At 46.4% G+C, this 13323-nt stretch overlaps 1 protein-coding gene and 1 pseudogene across 1 annotated transcript in view; both read right to left on the reverse strand.

The window, feature by feature from the left end:
- Window positions 1-1245: 1245 nt before the first annotated feature.
- Window positions 1246-13323, reverse strand: part of Lmcd1 (LIM and cysteine rich domains 1) — a 64370-nt gene continuing 52292 nt past the window's right edge. The window contains exons 5-6 of the mRNA XM_028863868.2: window positions 2724-2939; window positions 1246-1848 (exon numbers count right to left, since the gene is read on the reverse strand). Coding sequence (XP_028719701.1) covers window positions 1690-1848; window positions 2724-2939 — 375 coding nt within the window. The 3' untranslated portion in view covers window positions 1246-1689. The remainder of the gene's footprint in view (window positions 1849-2723; window positions 2940-13323) is intronic.
- Window positions 3311-3465, reverse strand: LOC114689691 (annotated as a pseudogene).

The raw sequence follows: 13323 nt of genomic DNA on the forward strand, positions 1-13323 counted from the left end.
TTGTAAAGCACATAAATGGAGCTGAGGTAGATAAGAGAGTCAGAGCAACAGATGGGAAATTTTAAGAAGAGCAGTGATGACTGCAATATGCGCTCCTGGGACCAGTGTCTTTTTCATCCTTGTCTATCTGGTAGAGAAAGAAGTGGTACTTAGAAATTGTGGGAAGGAAATAAATTTGAGGATTGAAAATACTCAGACCATAAAAGGGAGATAAAATCATGCCCCCCCCTCCACTTTGTATTTGGCTCACCAAATGTTCAGTTGGCAACATATGACAATTGAGAGATTCCTCATAAAAATGCCATAGTTTTAAAGATTTATGTTGATTGGGCACCACATCCCATCCACTGGGTGAGCCTAGGTACCTTGGGCAGCTCCCAGCACTCTGCCAGGTCTCGCTCCCAGGCAGGCTCACTCGTGACGTGCCTAGATGCTAAGGACAGCTGAGTTGGGCCCTTAGCTCCAAAGAACATCATCAGTTCCAGTAACTTGCATGCCTGAAAGGAATGAGAATGTTCTACAAGCAATTCTTGTCTCTCTCTCTGTATATCAGACTATTAAACAAGGCACCCCAGGGGATTGGAATTTCCTCCCAGGAATCTTATCCTGGGAGAAGGAAAAGGCTGAATGAAGCCTGATGCCAGCCAGGGAGGGATTCTGTCACCTGGAAAGGTTTCCTATAGTTCAGACAAGCTGGCTTGACCTATGGCAGAGTCATTGAAGATGCAACAATGGATGGGGCCATATCTTGGCCAGGGCTGCTTAGTCATGTACACTTCTTGTGTCCTATTTAAGCCCAAGCCTCTTGTAAGTACCCCAAATATGGATTTTTTTTGTGTGTGTGTATGGCGGCGGGTTTCCAGATCTCTTTGTCCCTTTTCCATGTGTGACCAAGTTAAGCAAATTTCCTTTTTATGTATTTCACTATTAATTTGGCTCTTTTAATTGGCTTATTGAGGATGAATGATTGGTTGGGCTTGTTAGGGCTGCCAAAGGCACAGGCCTCAGTTCTTAATTCTAGTAAAATTTCTACTCTTAGGGTCCCGTGAAATATGGATAGGTGTTGCTATCAGGTATCTGCGAGCGTGGGGAAAGCAATGGAGGAGAGGAATCGGGCCTGATAAGCATGTCTATAGAAGTAACTTATTAGCATTTACTCATCTCCTGGCAGTACCAGCTCAGGGTCTGGGGGATAACCACCTCTTAAAGAATTAGCGTCATGGTGTAAATAATTAGACAAAGGTGTATGAGTGAGAAATTCATAAACCTTTTATTGATATGTTTATCATGCCAATAATATTGTTTATTGAAGATTCAGATTCCACTTGAAAAAGAGGCAAACAAATGAGAGTTGAGATTCCATCTTGCCCCCTGGAGGGATCCCATGTCCAAGGGAAAGAAGCACAGCCTACAGCTACTTGGTTGGATCCTTCAGAAATGCATTCTGGGAAATTTCTCCCGGGGCTCCCTTGCAGGATACCAGTGTGTCTTTAGTTGGTTGCAGTTGGGAAACAATAAACTTATTCTAAGACTTCTTAGAATACCCCTGCTGTTAAAACTACTGACGGTCAAGGATCTGGCACCACTCAATCTAGACTATGCACTGTTTGCTGACTGTTGCTTCTGCCCCAGAGGATGCCTTCGGTCTTCTGGGGGGATCCACATCCCTGGCTGTGGGTGGGCAGCCCTTCAGGAACGTTTGGACTTGCTACAAGTGGGGCACAGGAGCTGACCCTTGGTGACGATGTATGCACGGCCGCTCAGCAGCTGCTCACATCCCTCACAGATGAAGTGCTTCCGGTGCCAAGCCAGGTCTTCCACACGCTGGTAGTCTTCTGAGAAGATGATCTGGGAAGAGAGGCAGAGGAAGGCATGACTGAGGTTCTGCCCATCAGCAGAGGCAGTATGTAGAGGATAAATTATGGGATAGTAGCTTATCCCCTCTCATTTGTGTTGTGACCTTTAAATGCCTCCACAAAGCAATCTGACATAATCTGAGGGTCATGGCTGGCTGTGTCTCAGCTTTTCAGGCATGAGAAAGGAAATACTCTGCTACAGGCAGGTTTTTAATTTATGTTTGTGAAACTTTTGGGGTAAGTTCAGAGGCCAGTTATTTTCTGAGTTTGGATTACATAACTTGAGTGACCCTGGCTGACAATTAACAATGGAGAAGCAGACAGTGGGCATTTGCTAAGAACAAAAAACCACGGGGTGGTCTCTTGGACCCAGAATAAAGTGACACCCTAGAACGACTGACTCTAGGAGCTGAGAAAAGGCAGAATGGAAACCTGGTTTAACAGGCCTTCTGACTTTGGAGCACAATAGGACACGAGCATGAGTTGTCATTTAGACATTTGCCAGCCTTGTGACTTGGCAAATTATACCACCTCTCTGTTCCTCCACTTACATGTAACCTGGCTTTTTAAAAAATGCTGTTGTCTAAGGATTCAAACTTAACTCTTCATATTTGCAGGGCAAGCATTTTTGCTAGGTGGGCTATCAGGACGGTCCTCCTATGTCCATCCTCCGAAGTTCTGGGATTGTAAGCATGTGTCATCATTCTTAGCTCAGATTCATTTTGTAGATGAGAAAATAGAGGCTGGGGGTACCCAGTTTTCTCAAATGAAGAATACACCATCAGCAAAGCCATATCTATTGGTCTTGGGGTTGCATTGTATAACATGGCCACGCCCACCTGCTCCCATCAGCCTACTGACTCTCACCTCGTCGCAGCCTGAGCATCGGGGTCGCAAACTCTCACAGTAGTGGCGGCCACACCAGGGGGCACCATCCTTCCAGAAGTAGATGAGGTCCACCAGTGGCTCTGAGCACTTGATACACACAAAGCATGTGGGGTGCCACTGTTTGCTGTAGCCAGCCCTATCAGCATAGACCACAGGGCTGTCAGCAGGGGCAGCTCCCTTGCAGAGCTCACAGACCTGGAAAGGATATGAGAAAGAGGGGCATGTGATGTAGGTTTGAATCCCAGCTCCACACTTTCTGCTTCCTGTGTGACTTTGAACAAGTTAAAAGACTTCTCTGTTCCTTGGTTTTGCCACTTGCAAAGTGGGATAAATGCATCGTCAATCTTTGAGGACTAAATAAAGTGACTCATCGATCTTTGTGATTCTCAAGTTGATTAACCTCACCACTCTTTGTGTCCCAGTAGCTATGAAGATTTCCACAAAGTTTTTGTTGATGGGGGAAACAGTGATTGATAACCATCTTAAGAGAAATTAAAACTGAGAACATTTGAATCACTTACTCCCTCACAATGATAGGAATAAGCTTGCATGGCGTGTTAGCACATGTGTTTTATGCCTGAAAACAACTGTATTTTCTAAGACAAACAAACAAAACCCTTAGCGAGAAGAGCAATTAAATATCTTTTTTAAAAACTCACTTAAGATGGCTGGATTCTCTTAACTACTGCACTTGATCTTAGCCAAAAGGCCGAGAAGCGATTCTCTTAACTACTCATATGTCTCTATTTTGCCTTGTGCCATTTTGGTTGAAATCTGTAGAGGAACTCTGGCCTCACTTTGATAAGTTGGACTAGGAAGGGAGGAGTATTAAAATAGCCGTCCAAGAAAACAGGATATGCGTCTTTGACTCTACATCAAAATTCAACAAGTGGCCATTTCTCAGAAGTTAGTCCCGGGCCTGAGCTGGCTCAGGGATAAGGTGCTTGCTGCCAAGCCTGATGACCTGAGTTTGACCCCTGTGACCCACACAGTGGAAGGGAAGAACTGACTCTAGCAAACTGTCATCTGCCCTCTACATGGGTGCTGTGGCACGTGTGTGTCCCCCTCAAAAAATATCAACAAAAATGTCACCACATATAATATGAGGTCACAGGAACGCTTCTTTTTGCTCAGCTTTAAATAGATTTCTTGCCCTGCATTGCCTTCTGATCACCTTTTAACTCTTGAATAGTTTGAGATTTACAGAAGAAAAAAAAAAAAAAAAAGCAGAGAATTCTCACACACCACATTCTGTTTTCTCTGTTCTTAATTGGCTTGTATTAGCCAGGTACCCTTGTCAGCGAGCTAGTAGTAACACGTGATTGAGGGACTTCATTCAGGTACCTTTAGATTTCATGTGACCTCCCTCCTCTATTCTGGTACACACCCAGGACCCCACACTTAGTCTTCTGCTTTGTGGGCTCTCCTTTGGGGCAAGGGGTGACAGTTTCTTAACATGTCTCTGTTCGTGGGACCTTGACAGTTTGGGGGAGTCACGGTCAGATATTTGGTAAAATGTATGCCAGCTGGGATCTGCCTGATGTCACTATCACGGGGTAACACTGAGATGAGGCCCCAGAGGCCAACCCTGCTCTCTTCACCTGCTATCAGGGGCATGTGCTGTCACTATGACTCATAAGGAGGAGTGTTGATCGTGGTTGAACAAGGATGTTGACCGTGACCCCATGGCTGAGATTTGGTAGTCAAGTTTCTCCACAGAGAGGATTTCCTCTTCTTTCCATATTGTCCTCTTTGCAAGAAACTTACTTCATATTCCTCATGTAAGGAGCTCTCCACTTTCTCATGGTTCAAGTAACTACATGCACTATGTGGAATCATACAAACCCTTGACCTCACAGGTTCCCCTAAAGGTACTTTGAGAACCATTGATTGATATATCTCCTGGATTTATAAGTGTTGGACAACATTCTTCTTACATACCTATCCATCTATCCACCCACCTATCCATCCATCCATCCATCCATCCATCCATCCATCCATCCATCCCTCCCTCCCTCCCTCTCTTCCTTTCATATTTATAAACTTGTCTTTTTCATCCTCTCAGGAATGGGAATTTGACAGTCTTACAACATAAACTCTCTTGAACCATTTGAAAGCCTCTTCTGCTCCTCAAAGTCCCAGGATGATGATGCCTTTCATGTCCTTAGGGCACATCTGTACCATGCAGTGTGCTTGGATGTTGTGCCCATTATGAATAACCTCTCACACACACACCTGGCAGTCATTTCTGTGTGAGGAAAACTGCTGTTTTTCCTTCTAGAGACACCCATGCCTCCAAGAGACTTGGTGACTTGCTTAGTGATACACAGTTTTCAGAAGGCAAAAGCCCAAGCTACCTCCAAAGCCCAGGTCTCTAGACCACGTGCTGAGGCTTTTACAGCTGGTGTGAGCAAACAGCTGCCTGAGGCTGCTCCCGTATAACAAATACTTTATCCTCAAAAATAACTCAATTTTCCTTATTGTCAAACCTAGATTTTTAAAAAAGAACTGTGTTTAAGGGCTACATTTTCAATTGCATCAATAAAAATGCCACAGAAATTTCTTTTCTCTCTCGTTATGTAAAACGCTCACAGGGTGCCATCAATTTTGGCTGTTGGCTCAGGATACGGAAATGTTTACTGCCTGACCCTGCAATGTTTGCTGTCTTTGGTCTTTTCTTTGGATGCTAATTTTAATTGACTAAGTCCTGTATTTTAATTTACTAAGTCCAGGCCCAATTCCAAATATTTATATTTTGCCATGTTTGGATGGAGAGGTATATGTTAAAAGTCTCTTATAAGGACTGAAGTAAAAATGCTTACTGCTCTTTCAGAGGACCCACATGTGGTTCCCAGCAGCCAGGTCAGTTGGTTCACAACTGCCAGTAACTCCAGCTCCAGGAGACCTGGTGCCCTTTTCTGGCCTCTGCAGGCATATGCACACATGCATATACGTAAATTTAAAAAACAAAAATTAAAAGTCTACTGTAATTTGGAATCACAATATTCCCTACAGGCCCTATGTTAATGGCTTTGTTCTTAGCCTGTGGGCGTAATTGATGGGGGGTGGAGCCTGATAAGAGATCACAGGGATGTGGCCTTGAAGGGGATGGTGGGATGCTCATCTCTTTATCTCTTTGCTTTCTGGACACCATGTGGTAAGCAGTTTTGTTCCACTACACACTGGCCATGGTTTCATCACCTTATCATATGCCCAAGGTGACAAGGGCAACTTACTGTAGGAAGAAACCCTGACAATTGTGATCTCAATGAATCTTCTTCCCTTATTGATTTTCCCAAGTATTTATTTGCTACAGTAACAGAAAGCTGCATAGTGTGAACACTATACCTATCTTGCCTCTTCTTTTTTTGTTGTTTGTTTTTGTTTTTCGAGACAGGGTTTCTCCGTGTAGCTTTGTGCCTTTCTTGGAACTCGCTTTGGAGACCAGGCTGGCCTCAAACTCACAGAGATCCGCCTGCCTCTGCCTCCTGAGTGCTGGGATTAAAGGCGTGCCCCCCCCCCAGCATCTATTTTGCCTCTTTTAGTGATCTACTTAATATACTCTTGCACACTGAAGAGTAAGTAAGTACAATGATGACGATTAGGAGAAGGAAACTAAGTGAGTCTCTACTCCATGTAACCTAGCTTCCTGGAGCACAGTAGGTGCTGAGTTAATGTCTAGGCATGGAAGGCATTTTTATCCGGATGGATTTGAACTGGATGCTCACTGCCTGATAATGGACTTTAGAACATTCTAGTTTTCCAGATTCACCTCTCCCCTTTGAACGAAAGGGGGAGCCCCTCAGTTAACTGAAAACGCTGTACCTCTTCCCATCAGTGAGTACCACCAGCCTGGGACTCATTCGAGAGTCAAAAGCATAAATGAGAGTCAGGTCTATTCCTGCACACTGCCTGCCGTGCCCACATGGGCATCGTAAGGCACGAGGACAGGGCGGCTGGAGCCTACAGTACGTCTTCTGTCTGGTTTCTAAGTTTTGTAGAATGAAGTTTCCAGTCCTTTCCTCCCACACATAAGGGACTGAAGGGACTTACTGTTGACTAACCACACCCCAGATTCCCAGATGTTGTTGATCATGGAAGGAGAGGACAGGGGAAAAGAAATGGCCTGGGGATGCTGGCTGGCCCCTCGGTGACACGTGACAGGGAGTGGGCGATATGAGCTTTTAAGAAAGGCAGTCTGAGTGGGTGCTCAGGGGTGACTCTGAAGTCACATGGTGGATGGAGACTTTATCTGGGAGGCAATAGGGACCACTGCAGGTTCTTGAGGCCAGGAGTGCGGAGGTGTGGTCTAAACTGTAGGGTAATAACCAGGGCAGTGAGGAGGAAGGAAACAATCAATTTCCCAGAACTGGGTGTCAGCCTGCCCACCTTTTTAACAGTGCTCTGTCAGGTCCCTGCCTTAGGAACATGCTTTTCCCCACGATTCTCTGGGTGATAGTTACTACCCTTCACCAGCTCTTTGTAGCAAACAATGCCATTGTCAGTTTGTAAAAACACATAGTATAACCAGCCCCTTCAACATGTCTGCTTTCTCTTTCTTCCTTTGGGTGACCTCCTCCTTTTCTCCCTTCTCCTCCTACTTCTTCTGTCTTCCTGGTCATCTCAAAGGCTGAGGACTCTGAGGACCCTGGGCCTGTCAGCCTCATGGGCTCTCAGCCACCAGGAACAGGTTGGCCATGAATGATCAGACCCTACGCCTACTTGGGTGCTGTGATCCTGGCCTCCCCGACCACCACCCTTGGTGAAGCCCCCAGCTTCTTAACTGTACAGAGTGTCAGGGAGTCAAGCTCTGGAGTCAGGCTGCCTGTATGATCGCTGTGTGACCTCAGGCAAGCTGACTTCTTTATATCTGCCATCTGTCAAACAGGGACACTGTTAGCAATAGCAGCATTTGGGGGTTACTGTAAGAGTTCAGTGGATTTACTGGGGAGTGTGAAGGGTTCATTTCACCTCTTCTCTCATAGGATAGAAAGCTGAGGCTCAGAGGGGTTAAATTACCCCTGTACATTGACCATGCTATGCTGAGATCAAGGATGGAGCTGGCTCTTCATTCCCATGATGCTATACCATGTGGACTCTCCCTGGGTGCTCCTCCCACACTTTTGCATTTCCTGTGCCCCTTCTCTCCAGCTGAGCAAGGTCAGAACATCAGTTGACTCCCACAGTCTGAGCAGCTTGTGTCACAGCCCCGTGCCCAGGGACTCTGAGCCCCGAGCCTGTGGCCACTGCTCTTTTCTCTAACCCTGCCTCCTTGGAGACCCCAGTTCTCAGGACTATCCTGTCTCGGGTCCCCTGGACGCTCGCAGCAACACACTCTTTCACTCCCCTTCCCTTGAGCATTTGATTCAACAGGCCAGGAGTTTGCAAGGTCCAAGGAGATCTGGGTACTGCTGGGGGCTGCTCTTTGAGAAACCACCATGCAGTGCTAAAACCTGAGTGAGTTTTGTGTGAAGTCCGCCCTGGGGCTTAGGGGCTACAGGCTAATTTAAATTCCTAGAGAGTTTATATTTTAACACTTTCCAAGGAAGCCCACATGGTCACTCTTGGACTTTTTGGTAAAGGAGGTGGTGCAGGCAGGCAGACTTTCCTTGGGACTAGGGTAAAAGGCTTTTAGGAAGTCATTTATCTTGAGCACATCAGCTGTATTTTGCTTCTGTTCCCAAGTGCCCAAACTCAGCTTGCTCATGAGAGTGTTCCCAATAGCTGCCAGAGAACCTTGTCTGCATGACGCTTTCCCCTGGGATAGGGGATATGGGACAGAACTTTTCAGAGGTAGAACCGGTAGGAGGCTTTTGTCCATGCCCATGACGTCCTACGACTCACTCGTATACACAGTACAAGGAACTTAGTCAAATAGTCAAAAGTAGTGGTTCATGTTTATAATCCAGCACCCAGGAAACTGAGGCAGGGGGGATCTCCACAACCAGCTAGAGACCAACCAGGGAAACAGAACAAGTAAATGAATAGAAAAAAGAGTCAAAATGAGTAATTTTGAGTATTTTGTGCTTGGATCTAGACAGTGTTTAGGCATCTGACTTGAGAAAGACAAGGGTGACCCAACAAGGCTGAGGTAGCTGAGCTTCTGTAGGGCTGTGGGTTCTCTGCTTTGGGATGTGCTCAGATCTAATCGGCAGCGTCTTGGATACTCTTCCAATCAGCATGGCATTGAATTCCCTTTCCCCGAGGAATCATGTCCCAGTTTAGTGGAACAGAATGCGCAGAGTGCCACCATATGACACAAAGCAGGAGGGTGGTCCTCTGCTTATAACAGGGTTGGGTCATCAGAAGTGGAAACTCTTAAGTTCCCATACGCCCAGCACGGCCAACTGTCAGCCCCCTGACTTAGCAACACAGTTCAGTTGAGTCTTGGTGTTCACTCTTACAACAGAGTGGCTGACCAGCAGCTGTGCCCTACTGCACTGCCCAGTGCCATGAAAGAGAGCAGTATCCATGTCTCATCCAGGAAAACACCCAACTTCAAGACTCAACGTCTCCCAAATTCCTATTTCTATTTTACAACAGTCTACATTTGTACAACCTCAAGCAGAGTTAGTTAAGTTAGGGATCGGGTATGCAGCTTTTCCTGGACTCCGTTTCTAAAGACACACCCCTGAGGACTCCTGAGAAGAAGGAAGTTACAGCATCCAGAATCTTCCATACCGAGGTGATCATCACATGGAGAAGTAGAGGAAGAGTCCCCAGGAGACCCTGCCTGACCAACCCAGCTGGGTGATTTCCCCAGTCCAGTCCAAATGTGAGTGCAGACCCCTGCCCAAGCAAAGCTGAGTGATTAGAGACACGATGTCTCTATGGAGCTCCGCTCAATGGCTGATCTGAGAACAAAAGGGACCTCATTGACCTAAGCCGCTTGGCTCCACAGCATAATGAAAGAACCACACTGAACAGGGATACATGGAGTCATGTGGTTGTAGCATGACACAAAGCATTTCAGGCTGTAGTAGCTTCAGGACAGTGGCCAAGGGCCAGGCAGCTATAGAATTGTATCTAATGACCAAGGTTCAGAGAGACCCATGGGCCCAGAAAGACCTCTGTAGCTACAGTAATCCCTGCCTTGGGCTTGCCAGAAGCACATCCCAATCACTCTGTTTTTCTCCTGGAAGGCTCTTATCCAAAGGTCTACCCAGTCTAAATCCAGAGTGCCTCGTGAAAATCTCACCACTGCACTCCAGTAAATATTAACACAAGGACTTGAACTCAGGCACTGGCTTCGCTCCCATGCAAACACTCAACAACTTATTTATAAACAGCATCTCCCATGTCCTCTTATGGTGCTTAGTCCTCGGCTGTGCCTCTCAGCCTTGTGGCCCACAGAAGGTTCCCCCCAACTCCCATTTTCTGGCTTGGCATCATTTCTGCAGGCTTAACTGTCTTGAGTTCTGTTTACTTACACACCAGTCTTCCTGAGGCCCCAGAGGGCGTAGAAGGAGCACCCTGGGTGCCCAGTGGTTAGGGTCCCAGGCCTGGAATGTGGTCAGTACAATGGCGTCATCCCTAGGGAAGCACAGGAGAAACTGGGACTTGTTTAAGCCTCAGTAATGGTGGCCGCTGGCTTATAGGAAACTCATTACTCATGGTGGCCACTACTGCTAACAGCCTTTAAAAAAATTTTTTTATTAAGACTTTTTTTTTTTTCATTTTACATACCAACTACAAATCTGCCTCTCATCCCTCATTAACAGCCTTTTTTTTTTTTTTTTTACCAAGGATGTTTTCTTGGAGCGGGTTACAACTATGAGGCCTTTGCCCAGGGAAGCTAAATGTCAGGTACTTTTAATTGGATCCTCCTTGCTTGTTCAGGCCTGAGATGGGCATGAAGCACATAAGCTACTTTCATGAGAGAAAACAGTAGCCTGCATTTATTCTCACCGTGAGCTCAAGGACCAGCTTGGTACAGAAGGTAAGGTGTCTGCTTCACAGCTGAGCAGGGTAAAGTCTTCAGCGTATTCTCTGTCACAGGGGCCATGTACAATGTCTAGACCCGGGGACAGGGGATACCTGCAACATCATATGTGCTATGTAGTCTATGAAGATGCAGAGAAAGAAAGAGGCTGGAGAGACAGATCAGCAGTTAGAAGCACTGGCTGCTTTTGTAGAGTTTAGTTCCCAGCACCCACGTGGTGGCTCACAACCATATGTAACTCTAGTTACAAGCGAACTGATGTCTTCTTCTGGCTTTGACAGGCACGAGACACACACATGGTGCACATATATATGTGTAGGTGAGCATAAAAGTTTAAAAATAAAGTGTTTCTAAAATTGGAAAAAATACATGTACATACACAATATGATTTATAGGGTAATTTTTAAGATTGGATGAAATGACATGGAAATTTCCTGGCATGGAACCTGACATAACTTAGGTAAAGGGTGGTACAACATTGTCACCTGTTAATCATCACCAACATCATCATCACCATTTCATCATCACCACTAGGACCATCACTGACACCAGGATCAATATCATCATCACTAGGACCATCCCCATCATCCCTATCACCATCCCTGGCACTATTATCATCACCATTACTATGATAATCACCATTGTTATTATCTACACCATCATCATCACTGTTACTATGACCATCTCCACCATCATCACCGCCACCACCACAATCAACATCATTGATTAACGTACAAAAGCAAAAAGCAAGAGAACAAAGGAAACAAAACCCAAATAATTAGGAAAAAGCTGAAGATGGCTTTTCTTGCTCAGGGGTCAGCAAATTACATTTCTCCATGGATTAACTCCAGACCACCACCTGTTTTTTGTAAGTAAAGTTTTATTGGCTCAGAGCCAGTCACTTGTTTAGATAGAGCCTGTCACAGTATGCTCCAGGGGCTGAGTTGAGTAGAGGTGACAGGGACTGTAGGCCTGCCAACTTTGATATATTCACCCTCTGTCCTTTATTGAAAATAGCTCGCCAATGGCTGTTTCAATCAATGGAATAGTATGCAGCCCACTCAAAAGAAGGAAGAAAAATGACTGTAAAAGTCACACGACCACATGGGAAAGTATTTATAGTATAAAAAGTGGAATAAAGGGATTTTTTTCTTCGGAAAAATGATCTTTTTGAATGTCATTAAAACATCCCCACTGAGAAGGAAGAAGGCAGAGGCTGAGGAGCCTGGTACCATGGTGATTTTGAGGGCTGCTCCCAAGTTCCCCGCTATGGGGTCCCTGGTCCTACACTGGTCTCCACACCTTTACTCTAGCTCAGAAAGAAATGGCCCACAGAGGGGCTGAGGTGGCTTCAAGTCCCCAAGTAGGGCTGGCAGGAAAGGCAGCCAGGCTGTACCGCCCACAAGCCAAACATCTGCTCCGACAAAAACTTGGAAGTCCCTTGCCCACAAATATGTCCCTTCTGGGATGGGCCTCGGCCTGAGCAGCCAGCTGCTGTAAGTTTCCATCTGAGAGGCCGTCCTATGGAGGAGGGTGGTGTCCAAAGCCTTCTGTGCCTCCCTTTGCATTTTTGTGGGAAGGTGGAGGAAAAAGAATTGGCCTACTTCTGGCATCCCACTGGGTATCTTGGGATCTTAGGAATCCATTCTCAGGACTGTGGGGAGCCTGCTCCTCTTCACTGACTCTCTGTTGCTTGCTGTTCAGGGATGATCACCTGACCTGAGGAAGGGGCAAGGTAATGGGAGTGGTGGGGGCATGTGGTAAGAATGATCAGCAACAGAGTGGAGAGTACATTTCATGCTCTGTTCTGGCATTCTGTTCCCTTTCTTGGGTTTCAAGTGTGGGGTGGTGGAAAGGCGGAAATGCCTGGGCACAGTGACCATGCCCGGGAACCCTGTATATTCAATTTCCGAGGGAACATCCACCAGGCTTTCCAAATGCAGCAAAACTGCCTGTGGAACTGTCAGCAGTCAGAGCATGCAGGCTGTGGCCCACATAGCACAGGCACCCATCAATTCTATCCAGGAGGGAGATGTGGGGGGTGGGAGCTTAGAAAGTGGATGAGGGGCTTTGAGCAGACTGGTGGGGTACAGCAAATTGCTAGAGTTCACAGCTCTCTGGTCAGAGCCTTGATATGCTCCTGAGACCCATGAGGAGAGACATGGGCTGGGGTAGGTAGTAGGGTATCCTGCCCTGGTGTTCCCAGCACACAGAGAAAAGAGTCTCATTCTCCAGCAGGCTTGGCTCTGAGGGAGGTCAGGTGCTGTGGCTCACTCCAGACATTAGCACTCAAATATATTCTCCTTTCTAGGGGGATCCACTCAGGACTGCTCACACCACATTGTTATGTTGACAAGACCTGGGTTCGGATTAGCCTACCGCTCCTTAGCAAACTACCATGGCTATGTCCTAGGTTTCTCATCTGGGAAATTTGTCTGACAACCTCAAGCTGTCTCATAGTCATCACAAAGATTTAAAGACATTTAATTGGCCTTGTAGATTTGAAAGGCCAGTGTCCCGTCCCGTCCCCGTCCCCCCCCCCCCCGCCAGGGTGACAACCAATGAATTGGTGTCTGGGACTGGGGTGTTTCTACCTTGAGATTTTCTTATGCAGAGGCCTTATACTCTGTGGCTGAT

Source organism: Peromyscus leucopus, chromosome 3 (genome assembly GCF_004664715.2).
Source record: "Peromyscus leucopus breed LL Stock chromosome 3, UCI_PerLeu_2.1, whole genome shotgun sequence".
NCBI classification, from domain to species: Eukaryota; Metazoa; Chordata; class Mammalia; order Rodentia; family Cricetidae; genus Peromyscus; species Peromyscus leucopus.